General features: G+C 44.4%; 2 protein-coding genes across 2 annotated transcripts in view; both read right to left on the bottom strand.

The window, feature by feature from the left end:
• LOC136641826 (A.superbus venom factor 1-like) overlaps positions 1–7,053 on the bottom strand; it is an 85,338-nt gene extending 78,285 nt beyond the window's left edge. The window contains exons 1-2 of the mRNA XM_066617884.1: positions 6,983–7,053; positions 2,958–3,150 (exon numbers count right to left, since the gene is read on the bottom strand). Coding sequence (XP_066473981.1) covers positions 2,958–3,150; positions 6,983–7,053 — 264 coding nt within the window. The remainder of the gene's footprint in view (positions 1–2,957; positions 3,151–6,982) is intronic.
• A 9,981-nt stretch (positions 7,054–17,034) lies between these two features.
• Positions 17,035–17,534, bottom strand: part of ICAM5 (intercellular adhesion molecule 5) — a 31,405-nt gene continuing 30,905 nt past the window's right edge. The window contains exon 13 of the mRNA XM_066612699.1: positions 17,035–17,252. Within this exon, the coding sequence (XP_066468796.1) occupies positions 17,035–17,252 (218 nt within the window). The remainder of the gene's footprint in view (positions 17,253–17,534) is intronic.

A 17,534-nucleotide genomic window follows, 5' to 3' on the forward strand; every position in this document is an offset into this window, starting at 1 on the left:
TATAAGGCCTCAGAGGTTTTCCTGAATAAAAAAGTCTTCAGGCCCCGCTGGAATGTTAATAATGAGGAAGCTGTTCTCAATTCAAAGGGGAGGGAATTCCATAGTGCAGGTGCCACCACTGAAAAGGCCCTGTTTCTGGCTGCCATTCCCTTCACCACTCTCAATGACGGCACAACCAACAAGGGTCCCTTCTGATGACCTCAGAGAATGGACCGGACTATACAGAAGAAGGCGGTCTCTCAAATATGCTGGTCTCAAGTCATTTAGGGCTTTAAAGGTCATAACCAGCACCTTGAATTCAGACTGGAAATGAATGGGCAGCCAGTGCACTTGCTGGAGTAGCGGCATGACAGAGTCAAACCGCCAACTCCCAGCAACTACCCGAGTCGCCGCATTCTGCACTAGCTGTAGCTTCCGGACCGTCTTCAGGGGCAGCCCCACATAGAGTGCATTACAATAATCTAATGTTGATGTCACCATGGCATGGACCACAATGGCCAGATCTGCCCGAGACAGGTACAGCCGTAGTTGGCGCACCAGCTGAAACTAGGCAAAGGCACTCCTGGCCATAGCCGACACCTGGACATCCAGGAGAAGCTGTGAGTCCAGGAGAACCCCCCAAGCTGCAAACCTGCTCTTTCAGGGGGAGTGCAACCCCATTCAGAGCAGGGTGATAGTCCAGCACCCGCATCGTGGATTTCTGCACCAGGAGGATCTCTGTCTTGTCCAGATTTAATTTCAGCTTGTTCGCCCTCATTCAGATCCCAACTGCCTCCAGGGAACACTCCAGGATAGAGACAGCCACCCTGGAGTCCCGTGGAAAGGAGAGATAGAGCTGGGTGTCATCAGCATACTGGTGGCACCCAACTCCAAAACTCCTGATGACCTCTCCCAGCGGTTTCATGTAGATGTTAAACAACATAGGAGACAAAATAGAACCCTGCGGCATCCCACACCTCAAGGGCCAGGGTGCCAAACAGGAGTCCCCTAGAACCACCATCTGGGACCTGTTGGCCAAGAAGGACCAGAACCATGGCAAAACCACTGCAAAACAGAACCAGAACCACTGCAAAACAGTGCCCCCAATCCCCACTTTGGCCAACCATCCCAGAAGGACACCACGGTCGATGATGTTGAAAGCCACTGAGAGGTCCTAAAGGACTAGCAAGGATGCACTCCCTCTGTCCAGCCCTCGGCATAGGTCATCCACCAAGGTGACCAAGGCCATCTCTCCATCCCGAAGTCAGACCTGAAGCCAGATTGAAAGGGATCCAGATAATCCACTTCATCCAGGATTCTATGGAGCTGAGACGCCACCACCTGCTCGATCACTTTGCCCAGAAATGGGAGGTTTGAGACTGGCCGATAATTATCCAATATAGATGGGTCCAGAGAGGGCTTTTTCAGGAGAGGGTGAACCACTGCTTGCTTTAATGCCAGAGGCAACACCCCCTCCCTCAAAGATGAATTTACTACCTTCTCTGTCCACTCGGCCAGTTCCTCCCAGGCAGATCTAACCAGCCAGGCTGGGCATGGATCCAATGGGCAGGCGGACGGCTTCACATTCCAAAGGATCCTGTCCACATCCTCAGGTTCTACAAGCTGAAAAGAATCCCACAAATTCTTTTTACATGTACCTATCACAGCTTATAACCTGTGGTGGACTTTTCCACCATAAATCTATTCAATTTTTTTTTAAGGCATCTAGGCCAGATGCCATTACCACATCCTGTGGAGTTCCATAGGTTAATTACATGCTGGGTAAGGAAATATTTTTCTTGTCAATCATCTGAGCAGCTGGACTCAAGCTCCAGAGGGCTGCATCACTTTTTCCTCTTGGTTTCCAAGAAGGGGTTTGCCAACAGATGAGCTAAAAACCAAGTTGTGTCTCTTATAGGAGGACAAAGACCTGCAATCTGGGATGCTGCAGGGCATCTACCTCCTCCTCCTAAGCCATAATGAAGAAACCTGCAAGAACCTGACTTTGGAATGTCCTGGTTTCCGTGACGGTATCCTATGAAGCAAGCCACTCTAGCAGCCCAATCCTATCAGGCCCAATCCTATTGTAACACTAGTTACAGTGTTGCAAAGGCTCTGTGGCGTTGCAAAGAGCAGGCTACCATTGGCCATTTCAAATCCTCTATCTGGAGCTATCGGAGTGGGTGTACTGGGGCAAGGGAGTGGGCAGAATGAAGAAGAGACCAGGCAGAGAAGGAGGCATGTCAGGTCTGAAAAGGTGCGTCCTGGTGCACACAACCTTTGCCAGTATTCTATCGCCTTCCTTGCCTCCTGACACACCCCCTTTCAAACATATGCCAAATAGCTGGCTAAGTCCAAGGAGACTCATAGGGGATTAGGAGGGTTATGGGAAGGTAAGGGAAAATATTTTCCCAAGCTTCCCAATCACACCACCACAGCCCATTTTGGTGCAGCTGCATGGTATGGCACGGAAATTGATAGGAGTGGGTTGGGAAAGGCATTGGGAAGCTTGGGAAAGGAAGCTGCAGTTGTGGGCTGTCCAAAGGCTGCTCCCATCTCATCTTGTGACATTACAAGGGAACCAGCAGCATTTCTCTAAGATCTTGCAGTGCAGCCACTTGGGGAGATCAATTCATGAGAGGTCAGCTTTGACCAGAGTAGGACATTAACCTGAAGTGCTCCCCATTTCCAGCATTGAGTCATATCCTGTGTGTATGTGTTTGACTCACCAACATCCATTACCAGAGAAATTAGACTTGCTTGCACAAATCCCTCAGGCATATCTTTTTAGGAATGAGTTGTAGTTCAGAATTCTGCTACATGTTTTTGTTTACCTTAACTACATGAATACTTTGCACTTTTCTTCTCTCTATCTCACAACTGTTTTTGTTTTGTTTTTATAAGCAAAATGTTTCAAGTTGACTTGGTACCTCATGTACATCTTGGTGCCCTCTATGATCATAGACACATACACTTACCTTTATGGTAGGAGTCACCATCATGCCATTTGTGTTGTTCAGAGTAGTTGAAACCTGGCACAAAGTGCTCCTGGCTTGGAGGGAATCATAGACAGTGACAGTGACGTTTGTTGGGGAGCTGAGTCCATGAGCCTCTATCACAACCTTCTCTTCAGTCTCTACCCGCAGAACATTAGGAGTGATGAGGGTGTAGCTATGAAGGAGACAGATTTTGTTTGTGGCATGTGTTCAGTCTTGTAATATCTTGACATATCAGCCCACATTTCTATGCTGTATTTCCTTATTCTCGTGCTTAAGAAAAGCCAAGAAACAGGCACTATCTAGGCAGTGCTCACATTCACACCAGATACAGGCAAGGTAGCTTGAGTCAGTGGTGTCGCTAGGGGGTGTGGGGGGTGCAGGCCGCACTGGGTGACACGCCCTGGGGGGGGTGACATGCTAAAATTGCGGTTTTAGGAGTAACCCTGTCATGCCATACACCGTTGGATGCAGAATTCCCAGCGGAACACAATGCAAAGAACAATTGAAATAGCTCCTTTCCTTCAAAAGTTATGGCCAAAAAACCGTAAAGAAAAAATGCATGGAGCCCTATGGAAAGTGAAAGTGAGCCATATTGCACGTTTACTTGCGAGTAGGAGTACTTGCCATAGTCCCTCGGAAAGGGCAGGCTGAGAGGAATCCAACAACACCAGAATGGTCCTGATCCAATGAATTCAGCCCCCAGAAACACCAGAGAAGGAGGTCCCCCCTCCCAGCTGCGAGTCTATTGAGCCCTATGGAAAGCAGCCACATGGTCACATTTACTCACGAGTAGGCAGACCTGCCTTGGCTGGTGGTCAGGCCAGGCAAAGGGGAATGTGAGGACACCAGAATGGTCCCGATCCAATGGAGCTGGAGCACAACAAATGTTCCAGAAGGCAGCCTCCCTCCCCCCCCCCACGAAAAAGGACAAAAAAGGGGAATGTTTTCTATTTTGCACTTGCAAAGCCAGGTGGGTCTATCTTGATATGCCTCAGATAGAAGAACCTTAAACTGGGCACTGGGGAGGGCTGGAAATCTCACTGATTCTTTTTTTTTTTTTTTTTTGGAGGGGGGGTGTTATTGTAGGCAGACTACTGAGTAAGCTCGCTCCATTGACCACTATGGGACTTACTTCAGAGTAGACATGCATAAGATTGGGCTCACAGGCTGCAATCCTACTCACACTTTCCTGAGAGTAAGCCCCATTGACAACTATGGGACTTACTTCAGAGTAAACATGCATAAGATTGGGCTCACAGGCTGCAATCCTACTCACACTTTCCTGAGAGTAAGCCCTGTTGACCACAATAGGACTTACTTCAGAGTAGATTCACTTGGTGAAACACGACTGGCTCCCCCTTATTTAATTATTTCTTTTATTTTAATTTAATATTTATAATTATTTATTTTAGTTTGCTTGATGATGTAACTTCTGACCATGATATCACTTCCAATGGGTCCTGGACAGATTGTCACTGTGGGTCCCAGTGCTAAAAGTTTGAGAAGTGCTGCAATAAGTTGTTAGTAAGTTGACACAGGTGTGTGTGTGTGACTCTACAAGTTTTACTCAGAATGTTATATATCAATGTTATATGTTATATGTTATGTTTTTATCTGCTTTTAAATTATGTTTTAACCTTGTTTGTAAGCCACCTTGAGTCCCTTCGGGGAGGAAGGCAGGGTAAAAGTAAATAATAATAATAATAATAATAATAATAATAATAATAATAATAATAATAATAATAATAATGCGTAATTTCATGCAGAATGCAATGAAACAAACCACATTGAAATATCTATGTTCTAACAAAAGGTACAGCCAAAAAACCAGTGGGGGTGGTGCAATGGTACATCACCACGCCCACCACCTGGGGCGTTGCCTTGACCACTGCATGGGGTGACGTGAATCCTAGTGACGCCACTGGCTTGAGTAGAAAGGCAGAAGCCACATTTTAAGGATCTTCTGTGAGGGAGGAGGAGGATAACCCAGGTTTAAATAATTTATTATTTCATTGCATTACTATTTATTAATATTATATAAATATATAAGAACATGAGAACAGCCCTGCTGGATCAGGCCAAAGGCTCATCTACTCCAGCTTCCTGTATCTCACAGCAGTCCACCAATTGCTTCAAGACAAGACAACAAGACACGGCCTGCATTATGTTGCCTTCCTCTCCATCTGACAATCTGAGGTATCCTACCACTATAACCAGGAGCTTGCACATATGTTCCATGACTTGTAACCTGTGGTGAACTTTTCCTCCAGTTATTTCTTAAAGGCAATCCCTTCTTAAAGGCATCTAGGCAAGATGCTATCACTACTTCCTGTGGTAAGGAGTTCCACAGACTAATTACACGCTGGGTAAAAAAAATATTTGCTTTTGTCTAACTCTCCAACACTCAATTTTAGTGAATGTCCCCTGGTTCTGGTGTTATGTGAAAGTGAAAAGAGAGTTTCTCTATCTACTCAGAATGGCAGATTTGCATAGAATAACAGTGGACCGCCTAATTAGCTGTAAAAAGACTACAGACTACAAAGTAGTCGTAGTCTGTAAAATAGTCTACAAAGGCATGACAAGATAGCAACAATGATACACTGGAGTATCTGTTAAAAAATATAAGCTACCTGCAGCCAAAAAATGGTGGGACTACAAAATTGAAAAAGTTGTTAAAAATGAAGATGCAAAAATATTACGGAATTTCCAATTACAACAGGCAAACATTTATCACACAATACACCAGACATAAATGTAGTCGAGAAGAAACAATAAGAAGTCAAAATCATTGATATAGCAATACGTGGTGATAGCAGAGTAGAAGAAAAATAACTGGAAAAAATAACAAAATACCAAGACTTACAAATAGAAATTGAAAGGTTGTGGCAATATAAGACCCAAATAATCCCAATGGTGATCGGTGCCCTCAGTGTAATTCCAAAACACCTTGAAGAGCACCTGAACAGCACAGGAGCCACAGAAATTACCGCAATTCAATCAACTGCAAAAAGCAGCTTTACTGGGAACAGCTTACATTTTGCAATGGTATTTATCATATAAAAATAGAATAAAACCAGGCACCCCAGGCTCTTGAGAAGGGCTCCTTCAGATAAAACAAACTAGTCAATAACACCTGTCTGATTGTGTGAAAATCAATAATAATAATAATAATAATACAACCACAAAGCTGAAAATGAACAAGTGAAAATTTTGTGGGTTCTCAAATACAAACACCTAGCCCACAACACCCCAGACCTGACAATTGCAGAAAAGAAGTTCTGGATAGTAGATGTGGAAATACCTGCGGAAGTGAGAACTGAAGAGAAGGAACAGGGAAAACATGAAGTATAAAGTTTTGCAAATTGAAGTAGAAAGCCTATGGCAGAAAAAAGCTAAAATTGTACCAACTGCTGTTGGTACAACTCTGGCCAAAACTGAACATCCTAGGTATAAATGAAATCATTACACATCAGCTGCAGAATACATTTTTCCAAGCCTTGCTTGGAAAAGCACACATTTTTTTGAAATATCTGTGAATATCCCAGGTCCTTGGGAAGGACCCACTATTTAACAGGCCAAATCCAACCACCAACGTCCTGTGGAGTGTGTATAAGAACCATAATAATATACTTTTATATACTGGACCCTGGGGAAAAACAACACAGGAGCACTATTGCTTTCATATCCTACTTGTGGATTCCCCAGAGACATCTAACTGGCTCCTGACTGGAGAGAAAATGCTGCACCTTTGCAACCAAAGGTTATTCTTACATGTGGTTCCAACACATTTTTGTACACAGAATTGCTTTCTGTATTGGGATTTTAAACAACAACAACATTTGAAGCCATTCTAAGTCAGCTTTAGAAGAAAGAAAAGAATTTTGAATTTGGTGAATCTCCTTAGAGGACAACTTCAGAGAAGAAAGGCAATAATGAATGAGATGTACTTCTGAGGACAAAACTCCTGCTTATTGTTTCTGTGCTAGGATTTATCCTATACTTACAGCTGGCTATGGGAAGATGCCGGGAAACAGATCACCAGGGCAGCCACCAGATAGAGAGAAGTTTCCTCCATAGTGCTCTGGGCAGCAGGAATGACCCCTGAGGCATTTGCCCTGTGAGCCTTCTTATAAGCCAAGTCCTTTTGCAATGCCTCACTGTTTAATCAACAAATGCGGAAGAGAACATTGAAGATAGGCATCTATGCCAAGAATTTGGGGAGTAATCCAGAGAATTGTGCCAAGCATTTTAATGGTAGGTAACTACATCCAGGACTGGCCCCAGGAGCAGCAGGGCCCAACGTAGAGTATTTTTGTAGGGGCTCCTACCTCCCATGGCCCCCCCAACTCATCAAGCAGTATTACAATTGCAGTTGTGGCATGCCCAACGCTGATGGTGTCTTGCGCAAAGCGTGCACCTGGAAATAGGTGGCAGTGACATGATGACATCACCACCAGCTGCTTCTGGGAGGCCCATTTTGGGCTATACAGACTCAGGGGCAGGCAGGAGGGACCACATAGCTCTCTGCTCACCACACCTCAGCATGGATGATTCTGTGCTGGGGTGGCGGTGGCATGGGATATCTCCAAAGCATGGGGCCTGATTTGGCCAAATAGTCCTAAGGCTGGCCCTGACTGCATCAGCAGGGGGTGGATATAGTTAGGATTGAGCTAAGATGAGAAATAACGATGAATGAATAAATGATGACTGAAGTAGGTTGAAGCTGGAACTCAGATTTTTTGTGAAGCTGTACAGTGGAAATGTCAACAAATGCTTGCGTTCATTGCATTCTGATCATCGTACATGAGGATGGCAGCTACAGGCACAGGGCGTTCTCAGTCCCCCAAATCTTCCACCTGTAGAAACAAGAGCACATTTCCACCTCCACTTTTGTTGCAAACCCTTGAGAAGCCCAGACCAGATCCAAAAGAGTGGCTGGAAAGATGAAATGAGAAATTTATTCCAATTATGCCTGATGAGACCCCTGTCATGAGATGTAAGTGAAAAGTAGTACCTTGTCCATGCAATAACTTATTCAGTGGTTCCCAAACTGTGGGTCTGGGACCCACCAGTGGATCATGACCCAATTTTTGGTAGTTCATGAAATTGACCGGGCAGATTGAGGGTTGAATGAGCTGCTGCTTGTGGGGAGGAGGCACTGCTGCCCGATCACCATTCTATCCACACCCTTTGGCATTTATAAATCAGGCAGCAGCCTCCAGGGCAGGGAGTTCAAATATAATGCCCGCGGGCCTAATGTGGCCCCCAAAAGCAATTTACCCACCCATCCCCATTATAATTGGGTTCTCTCAGCTTGACAGTTGGGCTCTCTCATATCTTGAAATTGTGAACAAGATTTGCACATTTTCTCTTCTGTCATTTGCAGCTAATGAGTTTCTACGTGAGAACAAAGCGCTTATTTCTTGTCATCATCTGCTTAATAATGTCACTTTCTGTTCAATGATGTCACTTCTGGCCCTCAGCAGGCACCACGAATGTTCATTTCAAGCTGGTATGCTGTATGAAATAAATTTGACATCCCTCCTCTAGGGCCTCTAAATAGTTTGGGAACCACTGACTTATATCACTTTTTATGTTGCCCAACCATTTTGCCACTGGAAGCAGTGCCATCGCTAGCAGAATGCGGGCCACACTGGGTGACGCACACTGGGGGGGACACACACACACATGGTAAAATCACAGTTTTTAGTTATAATACCATCATGTCATATAATGTTGGACGTGGAATTTACAGAAGAATGCAATGGAAAAAACCAGAGTGAAATATCTCCTTTCTATCAAACGTTATGGCTGAAAAACTGGAAAACAAAAATGCATGGAGCCCTATGGGAAGTGAAACCGAGCCCTATCATGTGTTTACTCATGAGTAGGCAAACTTGCCTTAGTCCATCAGAAAGGGCAGGCTGAGAGGGATCAATGACACCAGAATGGTCCTGATCCAATGGACGCAGCCCCCAAAAAACATCAAGAAGGAAGTCCTTCCCTCCAACCTGGCGAATGTAAAGCGAAACTAAGCATTTACTAGTGAGTAGGCATTTACTAACAAGTAAGCAAGCATGCCTTGGCTCTGGTCAGGCCAGGCAAAGTGTAATGTGAGGCCATCAGAATGGTCCTGATCTGATAAAAGTGGAGCTCAACAAATGCTCCAGAAAGCAGCCCTCCCCCCCCCCAAAATAAAGAAACAGAGGCTTCAGTTGGTAAGGTCAATTTTTTTTTATTTTTTAGACTTGCAAAGCCAGGTGGATCCTGATAGTGATATGGTTTAAACATAAGAAATTGAACTGGGCACTGGGTAGGGCTGAAAATCTTACTGATTTGGGAAGGGGGTAATTGCAGGCAGGCTACAAAGAAATTTCATTTGGTATAACAGGGCTAGTTTCTCCTTATTTATATGTTTTACTTTAATTACCCGCTGGGGGTAATACCAAAATTTAGTGACAAAAATAACTAAAAATCACAATTATATTATAAAATAATATATTATAAAATATTATTATAGAATAATATATAATAATATATATCAATTGATGTGAAATTTCATGCAGAATGCAATGAAACAAACCACATTGAAATATCTGTGTTCTATCAAAAAGTACAGCCAAAAACCAGTGGGGGGCGTGGTGATGGTTCATTGCCACACTCACTCCCCAGGGTGTTGCCCCACCCACAGCATGGGAGGAGGTCCATCATGGGGCCTCCCACACCGGATGAGCAAACCCTAGTGACACCACTGGCTGGAAGGAATAGCTACTAACCCTTGGGAAGCACTGGAAACCTCCTTAACTTTGTTCCTCCCCCAGTTCACCCATTTCCCCTCTTTCTCTATAGTAGGTCTAACCTGGAGACAGGGTTGAGTTGAAGTCTGCTGACATTTGTTTTTGAGCAAGATTAGTTAAGTATTTGACCTAAAGTTAGCACATAATTATGTCGCAATTGAATTCTTTGGGGAGTGTCCAAGCTCCATTTCTATCGAATTACCCTTGCCAGGAAAACAAGTCTGTTACTGGAAACCAGGTGATAACCAATGTTTGCTGTTTAACTCTTTAGTAATGTCCAGAGGTTGATCTAATTTGTAAAGTACCCTTTGGCCAACACATCCACATCTTTGTGCTTTATCTGGTCAGATTTTTTTTACGCATTCCACTTCTTACTGTTGCTTTATGTCTTCTTAAGAAATGTACAAACAAGGAGCAGTTTTCAACCGCTGCACCACGGCACACTACTGTGCTGTGAGGCTGCCTCAGGTGTGCCGTGGACCCAGAGGAAGCAGCCGAGCAGGAGAAGCAGCCGCTTTGAGCCTCACGTGGCAGCCAGCGAAGGGGCTGGTTGCGGCTGTTTTGCGTTGCACACTTTAAGAAGCAGCCACAAGCACCCGCTTCCTGCTTGCTCCTGCTGCTGAATGGCCATTGCCTGCCCAATGCACACTGACTGAGCAGCCAAAGAGGGCTGGGCAGAGCTCTGGGCAGACAGGAACTGTGGAATGAGTGCGAGGAAGCCTGAAGGCATCAGGCGGGCAAGCAGGTATGAAGGGAGTGAAGCAGGAGTCAGTTGAGGCCACCAACCAAAGGACTGGCTGGCTGAAAACTGTCCTTGAGAGACACCCCTTCCTTCCTATAGTGTGCCTGCAACTCTCCAAAGTAACCCTCCCTTCGCTGGCAGTAAGGGTGTTGGGCCACAGTCCTATCCACACTGACCTGGGAGTAAGCCCCATTGACTATAATGGGGCTTACTTCTGAGTAGACATGCACAGGCTTGAGCTATTGGTTGCATTCCCTTGCAGGCAATTGACACTTCCCTCTCCTCTCCTCTCCTCCCCTGCCCCACCCCTCCTCCCACACACACATTCTCCCCCCAGTCTCATAATCTCATACTGTCCCTTCCCTCATTTCTCCCCACCTTCCAAAGTCCAGAATCAGTTGCCTAGCATTCTTTCTCTCCGCCCCCCCATTAGAATCCTGCACTTGATTCAATCATGTCTCCTCATGCCCCTCACCCCACATTTCTCCAGTATGTGCTCAGTCTGACCTCCCTTTGCCAACACTTTCTGGCACTTCAGATGACAATTTGAACCCTACTTAAAACCATTTTTCCTCCTTTCCAAAAATCCCATGTACTTCCCTCTCCAAGCTTCTTTTGAATTTCTTTAATTGTCATGTAATGATTTCATTGTGTTAATTATATTAATTAAAAATTAATTGCAATGTAATAATATAAGTAAAAAACTGGCAGTGTTCCTTGACAATTTTAGTGCCTTGTTAGTGTGATGTGAGCTGAAAATGGCAGAGCTGGACAATTGAAGAAGATGCTGGACTTCATCATTTGTGATTAGCCCACAAACCTTTAGCAGCAGCAATGCCACTAGGAGGCCTCCTACTCCTAGAATGTGACATTTGGTGGAAGGCCCAAAATGTGTTTGAGACCCATGTCTGACTATTTAGAGCAGTGGTTCCCAGCCTGTGGTCTGGGGACCACAGGTGGTCTGGGAAACACTGAGAAGTGGACCTCAAGGTCTCAAGAAAAAAGATGACCACCTTTGATCACTTCCAATGTCTCCCCAAGTGAGCACTCCCCCACAGTCCACCGAAGTGTTGACTGTGGCTGTAGGTAGTGAATTCTCTGCTCTCTCTGGTGGTCCAGCACTTGCTGAAGTACCACCTGCGGAAAGGTCCATTCTCCATGCTTTCTGGTAGTCTGTGGGGGAGTGGTCACTTGGTGAGATGTTTCCCCATGAACTGCCAGAGAGGGCAGAGAATGGACCCCCTGCAACTTTCCAGTGCCTCCCTGAGCACTCTCCCATGGGCTACCAAATTAAATTGTTTTGTGTGTGTGTGGTGGGGATGGAGGGGGTTGCATGTGGTCCCCGCCAATTCCAGTGTTTGCCTCAGTGGTCCACGGGCTCCTAAAGGTTGGGAACCACTGATTTAGAAGTTGAGAGCACACACATTGAAACTCTCCAATTTGCATTGATAACAGAAACATTGAAGTCTTTGTTTGGATGTTGTTTGCACCCATTTTGGGTGTCTTTTTTCATGTGGGAAAAGCTTTTTTCACCTGGGCAAAGCTTGGGAGCTGGTCTTATTCTTTTGAAGACTAGGATTGCTCATTCTGACTGAAGATGTTTTTGGAGAACATATTTCACATAATGTCCTTGAGGCAAGGAATGCCTGTTAAAATCTTCAGGGTTGCTTGCTGTAGGTTGCCTGAAACTTGACGGCAATTCCCAGAAACGCCAAGCAAATCCAACAAAAAGAGTTATTGGTGACTCTAGCAGGGCTCATGTATTAACATAAGAACATAAGACCAGCCCCACTGGATCAGGCCATAGGCCCATCTAGTCCAGCTTCCTGTATCTCACAGCGGCCCACCAAATGCCCCAGGGAGCACCCCAGATAACAAGAGACCTCATCCTGGTGCCCTCCCTTGCATCTGGCATTCTGACATAATCCATTTCTAAAAATCAGGAGGTTGCGCATACACATCATGGCTTGTACCCCATAATGGATTTTTCCTCCAGAAACTTGTCCAATCCCCTTTTAAAGGCGTCTAGGCTAGACGCCAGCACCACATCCTGTGGCAAGGAGTTCCACAGACCGACCACACGCTGAGTAAAGAAATATTTTCTTTTGTCTGTCCTAACCCGCCCAACACTCAATTTTAGTGGATGTCCCCTGGTTCTGGTGTTATGTGAGAGTGTAAAGAGCATCTCCCTATCCACTCTGTCCATCCCATGCATAATTTTGTACGTCTCAATCATGTCCCCCCTCAGGCGTCTCTTTTCTAGGCTGAAGAGGCCCAAATGCCATAGCCTTTCCTCATAAGGAAGGTGCCCCAGCCCCGTAATCATCTTAGTCACTCTCTTTTGCACCTTTTACATTTCCACTATGTATTGCTTTTGTATCCCACCCAACAGGGATACAAAATCAACAAGACCACATTTGTGATACCACATTTCTTTGAAAACAGAAAGAGGATTTGAAGGATTAATTTCATAGTATTAGGAAACCTGTGTTTAAAGAAATGAAGAATCTTCTTGTTCATTCACCATGGAAGTATACATTGTGGACAAACATGTGGAACAAAACAGTGAGGAGAATGTAGCTTTGGGATGCAATGATTCAGAGCAGATGCTTAACCCCTTCGTTGTTCACTGCTTCTCCACTACAAATTGCTCTTCCAATCTCACTTTCCCTCTGTAGGGTTCCAAATATGGTTATTTAGAATGCAAGAGAGGAAAAATCTCTTGAGGTATAAAATGGATTTAAAAGTGGTGGGTGGGGAAAAAGGTGATCACTCTCTATGCTCTCCCTGCTGCTTCTCCACTACAAATTACCTCCTCTAAGAGATGCCTTCCTTCAACAAAAGGGATTTTTTTGGGTTAACACAAAGCTGCAAAAGGGATTTTTTCTGGTTAACACAAAGCTGCATGTAATGTGCTGCTATTTCTGTCCTCCTTGACTACCATGAGATCAGTGGGGCAAGGATGCAGAGGATGTAGGGGAGCCCAAGGACCACTCTTAGTAGCCATCAGCATAATCCTAGCCTTATGGTTCAGCTTCTGTTGTGTCTCAAACAGAGAGCAAGGGACACCATACTACAGATTGCCTTCAGGCAAGGAATAGTATGATTAAAAAAAAATCCAAGAGTCTCAAATAAGTGAGACAAGACATTCCACACTATTGTTAATTGGTTGAATATCTTTTGACAGGGCCTGAAAACAAGTTCATTTCAGGTGGCATTTCCATTATAGCGTATGGGTGTTGGGAGATGTATTTTTTGGGTGGGGATATACCATTTTATTATGTATACAGAATATAACTTATGTTGTTGCCTAATGAAATTTTAATGATTTTAACGGTGAATTTTACTCTGCAGCTTGTGATGTGTAAAAATCACAATTGTGATGAGCTGCAGCTTTTATATTTGGTTTTATTCACCCTTGCTTTTTCTGGAGTTTCTTCATGCTGCTCTCAATCTGTTATTAATAATTTGTTATTAATCCAACTATAACCAAGAGACAGAAGTGTCCCTTTTTTTATTTTTGAAATGGAAGTTATGAAATAAAGGGGACTCTGTCATTGAATTTGCAACATAATGTGAGGGGGGGGGCTGGGGAAGCAATTAGTCTATTCAGAATCAACTTTTTGTTTTGTATTTAGTGGGGCAGAACTCTAGATCTCTGGGCAAATCAGCAATTGTGGCCACTTAATCCCTTTGAAAAGGACCCTCTGGTCCCCTCTGGAGGGCTTTCTGAAGCCAGCACAAGCTGCGCACATCCATCCGCTGCCTCTGCAGGCTTCAGAATGGCTCATAGAGCTGAAGAACTCAGCTTGAAGAACCCAGTTTCTCAAGGGAAACTGGAAGTGACTTTTTATGCCTTTTAATGCATTCTGAGGCCCAGGGAAGTGAGGGCTTCCCCGGGCCTCAGAAGTGAAGGCTTCCCCGGGGCTCAGAATGCCTTAAAAGGCATAAAGAATTACTTCTGGTTTCCCTTGCGTTCTCTCAGCTCTACGAGCCATTCTGAAGTCCACAGAGGCAGTGGGTGGATGCATACTATCTCTGCCGGCTTAAGAAAGGTCTCTGGAGGGGGCCGGAGTGCAGTCCTCCCTGGGCTTCCCCGGGCCTCAGAATGCTTTGAAAGGCATAAAAGCGTCACTTCTGGTTCCCCTCAGGAAACCAGAAGTCATGTTCTTTTGGTTCTGTGAGCCATTCTGAAGCCTGCAGAGGCAGCTGCGGATGCGCGCTGCTTCTTTGGGCTTCAGAAAGTCCTCCGAAGGGGAACGGAGCACAGCTCCAGTCCCTTTTGAAGGGTTCAAGTGGGGGTCTGAGTTTAGCACAATGCGGGTCCAGGGGACCCGCGTTGAGCCAGATCCACAGATCTGCAGATAAACAGGCTCCACCTGTATCCTGAGTTCTCATTCAGCTGACAGAAATATGAATTGAATCCTGACTTGGTTTTGTGCTTGGGTAGCACGTTGCATAAGCTGGCGTACAGAAAATACGCCAATTCCCAGTTATTATAGTTATTCCCAGTTATTATAGTTATAGTCAATTTAGTTATTTGATTTTTCTCTGTAAACCGCTTTGTGAACATTCAGTTGAAAAGCGGTATATAAATACTGTTAATTAATTAATTAATACCGCACTGTGGTGCAATATAAAGCCTGTAAAAATATTTAAACATATGGTTTGTCATCCCCCTGGAGAGGGGCCAGGCCTGTCCTGTCCCCTCCCCCTGTCCAAATGGTGATTGAGTGAGCAAACAGCCTTAGGCTGCAATCCTAACCACACTTTCCTGAGAGTAAGCCCCATTGAGCTTACTGCTCAATGAGTAGAGTAGACCTGGTTATGATTATGCCCTTAAGCTCTGAAAGAAGCTGGAGAAAAATAATGTGTAAGATGAAAAGTAGTTTTGAGTTTCCCACAAATAACCCTTCCAGAACATATTGTTACAATTCAAAATATATTGAAGAATATACAATACACACACAACAGATCAGCAACAATATTTCCACCCAAGTTTTAAAGTATTTTGCTTAGTGATCCTGAGTCACAAACCACAATCTTTAGAAGATCATCAACGACCACCAGCAGAAAGAGGGAAGAGGGGCAAAAGAATCAATGCACAAGATGTGAATGGGGAATGGAAGAAAACTTCTGTGCCCTTAGACCACCAACAAGACACCAGATTAAAATGACAGGAACATATATTTAAAATAACAGGAACCACTGATTTCTATATAGATTTCTATATCTATATAGGGGGGGAAAAGTTATGTAAGTTTGCAGTGCAAACTGGCTGAGCTTTTCTTATTAGTGCCAGGCTACTATACTCATATGTACCAGGTCCTGTCCAAGCCTGAACCACCAGGGATAGCTACTAGGTGGGCTCCATTTCTACCCTATCAGCTGCCTTCTCCCAAATCTGCCTGGCATCACCCCTCATCTCCCAGGCTCTGCTCTCAAGGCTCAAGGTTGATGGGGTCCAGCAAGGCTAAACTAGGGCCATTATGGAGGAACAAAGGGGAGCTAATTAGCTTAAAGTGGGCATAGGTTCTCTAAGCAAAGCTTGGACTGGGAATCTGGCAAAACACAGGATTAAACTAAAATGAAACAAGATTTTTGTTTAACCAAATTAAGCATGTTTCCATGTTATTTTATGGCATAATGCCTCTTACAAATTCAGAGTAACTCTATGTAAAAAAAAAAAGTTCATGATTCATAATCCTGATAACTCAGGGCCCAATCCTATCCAACTTTCCAGCACTGGTGCAGCAGCAATGCAGCCCCAAGGTAATGGAACAAATGTTCCCATACCTTGAGGAGGCCTCTGTGTCTGCTTTCCCACCACAGGATGCAGTGCACACCCCATTGGCACAGATGCATTGGCACTGGAAAATTGGATATGATTGGGTCCTCAGTGGCCTGCTAAGTTCCCGTCCTCTAACATTTTTAGAAAAAAAAATTACATTTGTCCTGCCCCAGAAGGATGAAGTCCTGCTCCATATTTGAGAAGTTATTATCAAGAGCTGATATATCTCCTTTTGACAAGGCACCCATCATCCATCACTTTCCAGAATTGATAAGCCAAAACTGAAACTGCAGTCATTAAAACTAGTATCAACAGGTATAAACACATCCCAAATTGGAATCTTGGGGACTTGTTCAGGTGAAACCTTTCCAAAGGAAAATGTACATAAGTATGTATTTCCATATTTCCAACTGTACAAGCACCAGAAAACCTTGATGACTCCAAGGGACAGACAAAGGTTGGATTTAGACTCATACAGGCAAGTGCCATCTAAGTCTCTGCTATCCAAGCCATAGACCCAAAAGTTGGTCCTCCATCCTCAGAATACTCAACTTTATGTTGATCAACCGGTTAATCAATTCCACAGTGAAGCAGAGGACTGCATGTCCCACATGCAGAACCACAAATGGTGAGAGACATGGGAAGGTTAGACAGTCTTATTTGATCTGTCCCTCCTGTCTCTGCCTATGGAGACAAGGCCTCGGGGTCCGAGGTGCCCAGGCTTGTTCAAGTCCTAGTGAGCTGTATACCATAGATATCACCATCGCAAGGCCTTTCACAGTTCAGGCATGTGGCTTCTGTAGAGTTCTCTGCGTCACGGACATTGTATTCACCTTTTTTGCAGGCTGTGGATTTGAGATAGTAGATAACACCAGCCATTCCCCCCAAGACCAACATGGTGGCACCAGCGGTTGCTGCTATAACAATAATATACAGCCAATGATCTGTAAAAGAGGAAGCAGGAAAAAGCTGTTAAAAGTTATCTGCCTGACAAAAGGAATTTTTAGATAAGAATTAGGAAATCTTTCAGAAATCCTCACTAGATCCAGACAGAAATTGAAACTCAAACAATTGCCAGTCCTGCATGGACAAACTTTATTCTGTGAGAAAGTTACGTACTCTGTTTTAAGTTTTGTCCTGTCTCTGAGTTAAGACACCAAGTGACAACTCTTCATTTGTTTTCAAGTAAGATCTGTTCTGCATAGACTGGTTAAATCTGGTTTAAA

Source organism: Tiliqua scincoides, chromosome 2 (assembly GCF_035046505.1).
Source record: "Tiliqua scincoides isolate rTilSci1 chromosome 2, rTilSci1.hap2, whole genome shotgun sequence".
NCBI classification, from domain to species: Eukaryota; Metazoa; Chordata; class Lepidosauria; order Squamata; family Scincidae; genus Tiliqua; species Tiliqua scincoides.